General features: G+C 31.1%; 2 protein-coding genes across 4 annotated transcripts; one reads left to right on the top strand and one right to left on the bottom strand.

The window, feature by feature from the left end:
- Positions 1–302: 302 nt before the first annotated feature.
- LOC108759131 (uncharacterized) lies at positions 303–3146 on the bottom strand. 2 transcript variants are annotated; one of them, XM_018504429.1, is made up of 4 exons: positions 2988–3146; positions 1918–2362; positions 904–1843; positions 303–696 (listed from the first exon to the last, which is right to left on the bottom strand). In XM_018504429.1, exons 2-4 carry the CDS (start codon positions 2354–2356, stop codon positions 663–665), a joined length of 1413 nt encoding a protein of 470 aa, XP_018359931.1. In that variant the 5' UTR covers positions 2357–2362; positions 2988–3146; the 3' UTR covers positions 303–662. The 2 variants fall into 2 exon arrangements, with proteins under 2 accessions (XP_018359931.1, XP_018359930.1); XM_018504428.1 differs by lacking the exon at positions 2988–3146 and adding an exon at positions 2739–2798.
- A 1738-nt stretch (positions 3147–4884) lies between these two features.
- On the top strand, positions 4885–10163 carry l(3)07882 (Nucleolar protein 14 homolog l(3)07882). Of its 2 annotated transcripts, none has more exons than XM_018504413.1 (6): positions 4885–4904; positions 5720–7652; positions 7779–7908; positions 8522–8689; positions 8777–9270; positions 9917–10163. In XM_018504413.1, the coding sequence occupies exons 2-6, from the start codon at positions 5950–5952 to the stop codon at positions 10161–10163; spliced, it is 2742 nt and encodes a 913-aa protein (XP_018359915.1). In that variant the 5' UTR covers positions 4885–4904; positions 5720–5949. The 2 variants fall into 2 exon arrangements, with proteins under 2 accessions (XP_018359915.1, XP_018359914.1); XM_018504412.1 differs by lacking the exon at positions 4885–4904 and adding an exon at positions 5602–5630.
- The last annotated feature ends 888 nt before the right edge of the window (positions 10164–11051 follow it).

Genomic DNA, 11051 nt, shown 5'->3' with positions numbered 1-11051 from the left:
TAAAATAACTTTACATACTGATCTTTTTCTTCCAGCCTTTATCTATGATTTGTGTATAATTGGAATCGAATATATTCATTTTTTGTTATTAAAAATAAAGAAATACAAAAGTGCTGAAAAATGAGTAATATGCCACCAAGTATAGGGTAATATGCTACGTACAAAAAAATGCTAATTACAATATTTATTTTGTTTTTTATTGCAAGAACATATTAATGATTTTTTTATGATAAAAATAAATTAGGTAATATAAACAATATAAGATTATAGGTAATATAGGTAACTTCGATAGATTGGGTTAAGTTATAAACATAACATGTAAACTAAACTTTGAGGTATAACGTTTTTAACAGAATGTATCTTTCGACGAACAGTCCTCGTGAATCCATTTACTGCAACAATTAGATATCCAATCACATTTTGGGCCATTTTTAAAATAGTAATATACGTTGCATCCAGCGCAGTAATTATTGTCCTCGTCAGTAGTATTGACTTTCTTTTCTACTTTTTCCAAACCACTTGAATCATGGGTATTCTTCTTTTTTACTTTCTTCTCTTTCTTAATGACGTCACACTTTCTTTTTCTTATTGACCTTTACTTTCTTTTCTTTCTTAATAACGTCTAATTTCTGAAATAATTCTTTTTATCCTTATTCCTTAATTTATTTTCTCAGACTTTTTCTGTATTCTTGTGACCTTATGAGAAGAGACAAACATAAGGGTTTAAATGATTTACAGAGTAAGTTTTAAAACGAGCTTTAGTTTATTATTTATTACATAAGTAGATAGGAAAAACTCCTGAGCATGTTGTTTTCTTTTCGTGACTTTAGGTTTCTTAAGTACTGGCACAGGTGCAATTTTGTCAAATGTAAAGAGAGTGGGAGTAGAAATAGATGCAGTTACCTGGTCAAAGGGCAACTGACCGATGTCGATGGTTCATCAACATTTTCATTATGATCATATACGGATTGAACAAGAAATAAAGTTACTTGGCTGATATCGGTTGATTCTTCGTTGTTCGATAATGTATTCAAAACTTTACTTTTTGGCTCAGTAGAGGTATCTTTCAGTTCTTCCGAAGTATTAGATATTCTGAATGCATGCTCTGGTATTTGTGCAGGATTGTATGGAAATATTCCACAAGCTTTGAAACCCGATGTACCGTTGCTTACTGTTGTTGCAAGGTTCCAAGCATTACATAACAAATCTCCAAATTGGTATCTAGTTAGCCTTTGTCCAGGATGACTAATAATCCAATTAGTAACGACTCTTTGCCAATATGTTTTGAGAGGTTTAAAAAATGACCTGTCTAATGGTTGTAAATAATGGGTAGTATGACTTGGAAGGCAAAGTAAAATTATATCATTTTTAGCTGCAAAGTCAAGTACATTGATGTCTGAGCAATGCGAGGTATGACCATCTAATATTAACAACACTTTCCCATTTTGTTTACGTGGAATGAAATGATCCTTAAGCCAAGCGAGAAACAATTGACAATTTACATAGGCGCTTGTCTCTCCCATTTCAACATGAGATCCAGGAGGAAGTCCATCTTCGAATTCAGGTCTTTTCCTTTGGCCTTTGAATATACAATAAGGAGGTAAAAAGTTCCCTTCGGCATTACAGCAGGCAATAACATTGATAGTTTCCCCCTCTTCTGCTGAAGTTACATGATGTACTGTTTGTGACCCTTTGGTTGTAACAACTTTGCTCACATTGTTATTTAATTGCAGACCGATTTCGTCGACATTATAAACTTTGAACGGTTGATCAAAGAGATTATTCTCCTCACATATTTTCAATAAAAGTTGGAAATAATTGTCAACTTCTTCTCGGCACATACCTAAAAAACATTATTCTTCTCACATATTTTTAATAAAAGTTGAATATAATTGTCAACTTCTTCTCGGCACATACCTAATCCACGAGCAACAGAAATTCCTTCGGCTTTTTTTATTGATAATTTAGGATGTCGTTTCATAAAACTACAAAACCAGTCATATCCAACTATTTCTGTATTCTGACTGAATTTATTAAGAAGGTTATTCTTTAATGCAAACGTAAAAGCTAATTTGCGGATAGCATTTGCAGTCAGTGGAAACCCTGTATTTTCCATCTTCTGTATATAAGTTATGAGTTTTGACTCATGATCACCAAGAAAAGCCGGTCGACCTAGAGCTCCTTTATTGAAATTATTTTCGTTGATCCGCCTTTTAAGAGTCCGATAAGGTATATCATAATATTTTGAAGCATTCCATATATTCATTTTATTTTGAGAAATCTGATCAATAGCTTCTGTTAATGAATCCTGACTCCAGGTAGCCCGATTAGTCTTCCTCGTATACATTCGAGGCATTCTTGTCTGAAATGTGTAAAAGTATGTGATGTGTAAGTATGAAACGTATAAATGTGTAAAAGTATGTAATGTGTAAGTATGAAATGTATAAATATATATATTTATTTTACTTTATTTACATTTACATAGTGTTACAAGATGTCTAAATTCTTATTCTCTCTAATAATTAAGAAAATTTAATCTGTTAAAATGGATTGAAAAACTGCATTTTCTATTCAGAATTTTGAATAGAGCATTAAAATAATATAATAATAAACAAATATTTAAGTTTATTTATTAATTATTTGTCAATACGGACATTCTGTCACAACGGAACTATGTGGCAAAACGTTTGTTTATAGCAACCTAACCTATATTAGAGGAAATGATAGTACTGGCTTACTGGCATTTTACCCTAACAAAAGTAGTGGCGTATTACCCCAAGACGCCATTTTATCTTATGATGAGCCTGTACAATACGACTGTTAAGAAAATAAATCAACGACGTACTGAATATATTCGTTTTAATCCATATTAATAGGTTAACAAGTTATTCGAGCTAAATATTGTGTAACGCTTAAATAATAGCTTGCATAAAACACTATGAAAGTTATAAGAAGCACGTTTTCATATATTATGTCGTCATATTTACCTCATAAAAACAATACTGTTGTCAGGAAATTGTTGCTACTTATGCAATATTTTAAGCACACAATTATACACAATTTTGTAGCACTGACGCAAGCGCTACTAATCGGTATCTGTTAAGTTAAACATAACGAGTGGCATATTCCCCCAACTGGCATATTCCCCCGTCTTACCCTATTAATTAAAAATGAACTCCAATTATATAGGTAAATATTCAGCACAAGCGTCGTTCTATCCTTGTTGACATTCAGAGAGTGACAAAGATAGAACGACACTTGTGTCATCAAATGGAAAGCACCCATTGGCCTCGTTTACACCCAGGGTTCGATCCGAGTCGGAAATGTCGGAATGTAAGAACCAACCAACTGCAGTCGGGCATTCCCTTGTCATTCGACTGTAACAGAGGAATACTCGACTGCAGTTGGTTGGTTCTCAGGCTGGAGTCCCATGAGGTGTATTTACCGCGTATCGCGTAACCGCGTAACCAATCAGAAGCGATCCGCTGTTGTGATTTCGTGTTTTACTGATTATTGATTGGTTACGCGGTTACGCAATACGCGGCAAATACGCTTCATGGGACTCCACCCTTAGCCAGAATCCTTATATGGGCAACAGCGCTTTGACACCGAACGCTGATTGGTGAAAAACGGATGATGAAGGTAAATTTTACCCCCACAACCGGCTTTTCAATCAGAGCTCTGTGTCAAAGCCAGTCAAAGCGCTGTTGCCCGTATGAGGATCCGGGCTTACATTCCGACTCGGATCGAACCCTGGGTGTAAACTAGGGCCGTGGTCCGAATCATGCTGACAACGCTCATGAGCATTGTTTGTCTTCGTTTAACATTTGACAAACAACAAGGATGAAATGATTTTTAAGCGTGTGAGCGTGTATCGGACCGCGACCTTCGCCATTGTCACCCATTGTCTAAAGCCAGCAGCACACGATGCTTGTTTTGTTACTGGATTGCTAGCTGGATTAGATTCTTGCCATGGTATTGGCTGCGATGCTGACAGTGCCAGCATCGCAGCCAATACGGTGGCAAGATTCTAATCCAGCTAGCAATCCAGTAGGAAAACAAGCATCGTGTGCCGCCGGCTTAATCCAGCTAGCAATCCAGCAGGAAAACAAGCATCGTGTGCCGCCGACTTAAGTCCGGATCTACAATAGGGTTTTAAGCTTTAAACCATAAGAAATGGGCGAATCACAGTCGCTTATTCTTCTCGGATTCGACTGTAACCCCGGATCTACAATAGGGTTTTAAGCCTTAAGCCATAAGAAATGGGCGAATCACAGTCGCTTATTCTTCTCGGATTCGACTGTAATTGGTCAGTTTCTTACGGCATAAGGCATAAAACACCTATTGTAGATCCGGACTAATTGGTCAATTTCTTACGGCTTAAGGCTTAAAACACCTATTGTAGATCCGGGGTAATAAAAATTCTCACAACATATTCCAAATTTTTTTCATGGAATCGCAGAATATGAAATTCTTTTGTTTCTTATTTGATTATTATATGTAAATAATTATTGGTTTTAAATACTACCAGGGTTGGGTAGTAACTATATTATTATTGGTTCAAGTGTTTCAAGAGTTCATATATTCGCAAGCGTTAAATTTTATATTCTGGATCTCCTGGTAAGTTCAAAGAATACTTCACCCATAAAAAATATTTTTTACGCCACTAAAAATCGCCTCGTTGATTGGTTGTTGCTTCCGCTGCTTGACGATTGCATGTGAATGCACCTTTATTGCACCATGTGCACTAGTTCAGGTAGTGCAAGAATAAAACACAGATTTCAATTCTTACATGATTCAAGATTTTAGTTTTATGATAAAGCACGTGTGAATATATGTACGTGAATTATTGCAAATAAATTTCATATAAATAATTTTTAATATATTACAAAAATTTACATTATGTAAGTACGAAAATATTTATAATAATTGTTTACTTTAGCCACATAATTAGTTACAGATTTCCTAACCTCAATAGTGTAAAAATTTACCTTAAAGAAGTTCTCGTGTTTGATAAAATATAAGACAAGTCTATAATATACATCAAAAGTTAATAATATCAACAATATGAAAAAATTTCATTGACTTTTACCGTACCATTTTGTGATATTTAATTATAAATTTATAGAATTTTACATTACAAGTTGAAGGTATGTATTCTTTTTTCAATTGAGACATTTGCGTATAAGACAATTTAAAAATCGTTATAATTATAAAGTAAACACTTAAGTTTGTTCTCGTAAAGTTTTATTTGAATTAACCATGCAGTTTACAAGAAATTTATATTCAATGAAAGAAGCTAGAATATTCATCAAATGGACGATGCATGTACATACATTAAGTAAGCATCTTACAACTTTTGTTTTGTCATTTTGTAAATATTTTTAGTAACATATAAAATTAATGATAATTATGTACAATGGCATAAGGTATTGTTAATAACCTCTTTATTCCATTATTTTAATTGTTTTACATATTATTATGAGTAAACTGTCTATTGACTAGGAAATAGCGCGAGAACCTCCTTAAAAATAATATCTCGGTTTGCGGGACAGAACGCTTTTCTTGGCCAAATTCGTTTGTTTTGAATGAAAATTCGTTGAATGAGCCTAATTTCATCGATTTGTGAGGTGATGTGGCTAAAGTAAATAGTTACCATATAATAAAACATTGTTTATAAAAATTGTATACTGATAAAATGTTTATTATCATTTTATAGCGCCGCAATTGATGGTCATGTTTTGATAGTAACACTTGAAGATATACATTTAAATATAAATAGCACAAAACTAGATTGTTTTGCTTGAGTTTTTATATGATAAATGATATCGTTATCACGTAAAACTGTTAAGCCCGATCTACAATTGCGCAAACTATAATTGACGAATTGTTACAACTACGACCACTTACAACTATGTTTATGCAATTGTAGATCAGATTTTACATAAAATGGTTAAAACAAAGAAAAAAAACTTATCCGAATCTGTACAACAAAAAAACAAGAAACAGCTAAATCCATTTGAAGTACATATTAATAGGGACAAACAGAAAGTATTGGGTCGTAAGAGTAAAAATGATCATGGACTTCCAGGAATTTCAAGAGCAAAAGCTATTAATAGGCGTAAACAGAGCCTTCTTCAAGAGTATACATTAAAAAATAAAAACAATGTTTTTTTAGATAAACGTATTGGTGAAAAGAATTGTTCTATGAGCATAGAAGATAAGGCAACAGCAAGGTTTGCTAAAGAACGCATGAAAGCGTATAAAAAAGAAAGCATTTTTAATTTAAATGATGAAACATTGACACACAGAGGACAAACTCTTGAAGAGATTGAGAAATTTGATGATCCTAGAAGCGACGACGAATTAAGCGATAATGAAAATGTTAGTGGCAAGCTGGATAGAAATTTTGTACAAGAAGCTCATTTTGGTGGAGGCATTTTATCGAAAGTAGATTCCACATTATCTAGAAAAGATCTAATTGATCAGCTCATTGCAGAATCAAAAAAACAGAAGGCAGAAAAACAAAAAATACGCAAGGAAACAATAGATCTCACAGAGAAACTTGATTCTGAATGGAAAGACCTTTTACCTGTTATGTCTGCTTCCAAAAGATCTATGGAAGATGATAAAACCACGAAAACTGATACTTATGATATTGCTGTACGACAATTAAAATTTGAAGCTAGAGGTAATCCATCCGAGAAATTGAAATCAGAAGAACAGATTATTCAAGAAGAAAAAGAGAAATTGGAAAAACTTGAAGCTGATAGATTGGCAAGAATGAAAGGATTTATAAGCGATACTGGTAGTCAATTCAGGCATAAATCTGCAGATGATCTCGATGATGGTTTTATAATGGAAACTATTGAAGATACTGATGACATTATTGATGATTCAATTATTGATACCAATATTAATGAAGAAAATGATGATGAAGATGATTATAATGAGGATAAACAAACAGAAAATGAATTAGAAGACACTGTTGATGAGGAAATAATTAAAAACATAAATACAAGAAAGGATAGTAGTAAAAATCAAGAAAGAATGTATTCAAAATCATCTACTACCAAAGACAAGTCTGATTTGAATGACAAAGATTCAGAGAGTGAAAATTTGGATGATGAGTCTGAAGATGATCTCTCAGATTTAAAAATGTCTGAATCATCTTGTGAAAATGAAAGTGAAACGGAAGTTGCATTTGTAAATGAAAGTAAAAAGCGTGTTATGTTTAGTAATGATCTGACAGAAGATACTAAACAGATAAATCAGTCGAATAAGATTTCTCATAAATCAATACTGAAACAAAGTAATAGTACACATGTACAAAATTCATGTGACAAAATACAGCAGATTAGAAATGATCTCTTGAAACGAAAAGAGATTATGGAAAAGGCACGAAATGAATTATCTTACACATATAGTGCTCCAGAGAGTTTTGAAGAATTAGAAAAATTGTTAGAACATCATAATGCAGATTATCAATCAGTGATCGTAGATCGTATTATAAAATGTAATCATTGGACATTAGATGGCAGAAACAAAGAAAAAATGTCTAATTTATTTGTATATTTATTACAACATATAAACAACTGTGCTTCCACAGAAAGTGCTGATGATTTAATTAAATGTTTTCAAATCTTTGACAGGTATAATAAATAAATAAAATAGATATAAATGTATACTTATTGCTTTTATTAGCTTTATATTATAAATGCATATATATTTATATGTATATAATAATGCCTATTATTAATGTGTAACTTTTATTTTAGATTATGTCCTTATCTTTATGATCTAGCACATATGAATTCAGAGAACGCTAAAATCTGTATACAAGAAGTAATCAAAGAGAAATATGATAAATTTGAGAAAAATAAGACAAAATATCCTGGCATGGACACGGTAAGACTATACAGCATTTTTATAAAATAACTGATCTAATTATTAGCGTAATTTGAAGATATATGAAAAAGTAATTTATACCAATGTGTTCAGTATAAAGAGGAATCATATAGTGGAAATAATTATTTTATGGATGTAAGCGTATGTTAGGAATATTTTGAAGTCAACTTTATTTTTTTAAATATGAATTTCTTTACACCAACTAATTTATTCCATTATTCTGTCCATAAAGGTATTGAGATACGATTATTAAAAAATTAATAATTTGCGAGATATTAAATATTTCATTTCAATATGTGTCAGTATAAATTATCTTGTAAACTATTTGGTTTTTTGATATTTTTACGTTAATACTTTTATGTGCAAAATAATTAGAGGAATTATGTTATGTAAAAAATATATATAATTCCATTTAAAACATTTTAAGTAACCTTGATCTGACCTTTAGGACATCTTCTCAAGGTCAATCAAAGTCATCTCTTTTCCCTTTTGTAACTGAGCAATTTTTCTCTGAAACATTTTTATCTTAAACTTAAGGATTTTGAAATATTCTACTGTATAGATTAAAATAGACTGTTACTCTTGTATAGAAGATTTATGTATTACTTTTCAGCTTATATTCTTTAAATTGGTGTCCTTGTTGTTTCCGACATCTGACTTCAGACATCCTATTACTACTCCTTGTTTAATATTTATGTCGCAAATATTATTAAAATCTCGTATCAGAAAATATCGAAGTGACATTTCGAAAGGTCTTTTTATATGCACTCTTATTTTAGAAGTAAGTATATTATATTTTATTTATTGTGTATTGCAACATTAAATTGAGAAAATGTATGCTATTTTCATAATTTTTTTTTAATTGCAGTATACAATGTTAAGCAAGCGATTTGCACCGTCTGTAATTAATTTTTTACGAGGCATTATCTACATAGCGACGCCTGCAAGCTTGACACAAAATATGAAAATTATTCCACCATTCAAAACTGCGTATAAAGCTTTAGTAGTCAATAAAGTTGAAAATACAAATGATCCAAACAATGTACATATGTTTGTAAGTGATTTAATTCACGAGGAATTGGATGATATATTTAGAATAAGATCTTTATTGACTGCAGTCAATCTGCTTACCGAATTCAAAAACCAGCTTCAAGAATTAGAAGCAGTATATCCAATATTTGAGCACATTCTTCAATTATTAAAAATACATGACTTCAAACAGTATCCACTATACGTAAGAGATCACATAAAAAAACTGCGTACAGAACTCGAATTTCTACGAAATAAAAAATTGGAATATATTGTGCAAGAAAAGAAAAGGCCGAAACCTTTAAAAACTTATGAGCCAAAAATAATGACAATGTAACTATTAAATATTTTTTTTATTTAATTTATATAATTTTTTCATAAATTTATAATTATAATTTATTTTGTATACAGGGTATCCCATAGTTTTTGACAAACTGCTTGTGTGCAGGTAAAGGCGGATTAAACTGAGTCAAAAAGTCTTGTACCATTTTCTAACAATCGTAGTCATTTCTAGCAACTAAAACCGCTAAGCCGCGTTAAAAAACTATCAGTATCTAGATATACTTACATCCTTTTTATTTACCGAATATTAAATAAGGATAAAGTGATATTTAGGTGCATTTAGATGAAATGTTTAAATGTAGCTGTGGGCAATCGCATCTCTTCGCGCAATTGCATTCGATGATAAACCGGAGATACTTGGCGCTCAATCGGCGAATTTGAGTAATTAATTTCTTGTTAACTATTATGAAAATTGTAAAATGGTGCAGGACTTTTTGACTGAGTTTAGAAGAGAGTTCGCTCTTCCCGCACACAAACTATGCTTTGTCACAGACAATGTGATATCCTATATATTTTGTATATCTAAATATTGAGAGAGAGAGAGAGCGCATGTAATTTATTTTAAAATTATTAAAATATTATCTAGTATTATAGTATATTAATGTACGATATTATTTCAAATATTTTTTTTTTACAGATATAGTGAAAAACGATATAAATCCACGTCAAAGGAAAAAGCAGAAAGAGAAAAACTATTGCATAAATATAAAAGAGAACACAAGGGTGCAATTCGTGAAATAAGAAGAGATCGAGACTTCTTAGCCAAAGTACAAATTGGGCAACAAATTAAGAGCGATACCGAACGCAAGCAGAAAGTAAATGAAATTTTTGGTGAAGCTGCCATTCAGCAAAGCGAATTTAAAAAAATGAAAAAAAGAAAATGAGATATCGAAAAGATGTAAATATGATACAAAATTTTATAAATATCTCTTTTAACATGTATATATGTATGCATATTATTTTATTTTTCACATTTATCATTTTTTAATGATAAATTCTTCAATCATTTTAAGAATGTTTTTACGATTAGGAAAATTACAATATTAAGATTTTTTTAATCGTAAGCAATAAAAAAATGTTTTGCGAGTTACTTTAGGAAATCAAATAGAATCTATTTGAGCTATCATTAAATAATAACGCTTAAAATTGGAATGCTTTGACCGTGTTTGGAAAGCGCGCTATCGATGCTATTGCATTCGCGATGCACAATAATTTGTGAAATAAAAGTTACGAGTATAAATAAATTTTATTTCTTTTTCTGTGTATACCAGAGTATCGATTGTGTATCTAAATGTATAAAAGTTACAAAACTGAGTAAATTTATTAGGTACTAATAAAATTATAGATTCCAGTGAACTCGTTCACTTTTGTCATTTTAATTTCGTTTCAAAATATGTAATTAAATCTTTAAATTTTCAAAATAATTTTATAAGAAACTTTTTTTAGTTAAACTAGACAATTCTTCTCGCATGCATTATTTCGACATGTAATGTAAAAAAATGTATTTTTTAATATATCTTTAAAATATCTAATTTTAACTATATTGTTGAAATTTAAAAGTAACATGAATATAGATATGTAAATATAGGGCGTGAATTTCTGTAACGTGGCAAACCAATACGCGATTTTCTCATGTGATGACTTATTAGATTTCTAGTAAAAATATAAACTAGATTAGAAAAATTATTTAACACATCATTGCACATTCTCTGATGCTCGAAGCTTGACGTTCGCATATAAAAGCTTGCGGATTTCCATTGGACTTGCGTCTC

Source organism: Trachymyrmex cornetzi, unplaced genomic scaffold (assembly GCF_001594075.2).
Source record: "Trachymyrmex cornetzi isolate Tcor2-1 unplaced genomic scaffold, Tcor1.1 scaffold169, whole genome shotgun sequence".
Classification (NCBI taxonomy): Eukaryota; Metazoa; Arthropoda; class Insecta; order Hymenoptera; family Formicidae; genus Trachymyrmex; species Trachymyrmex cornetzi.
This window is presented reverse-complemented; position numbering and strand designations above follow the sequence as displayed.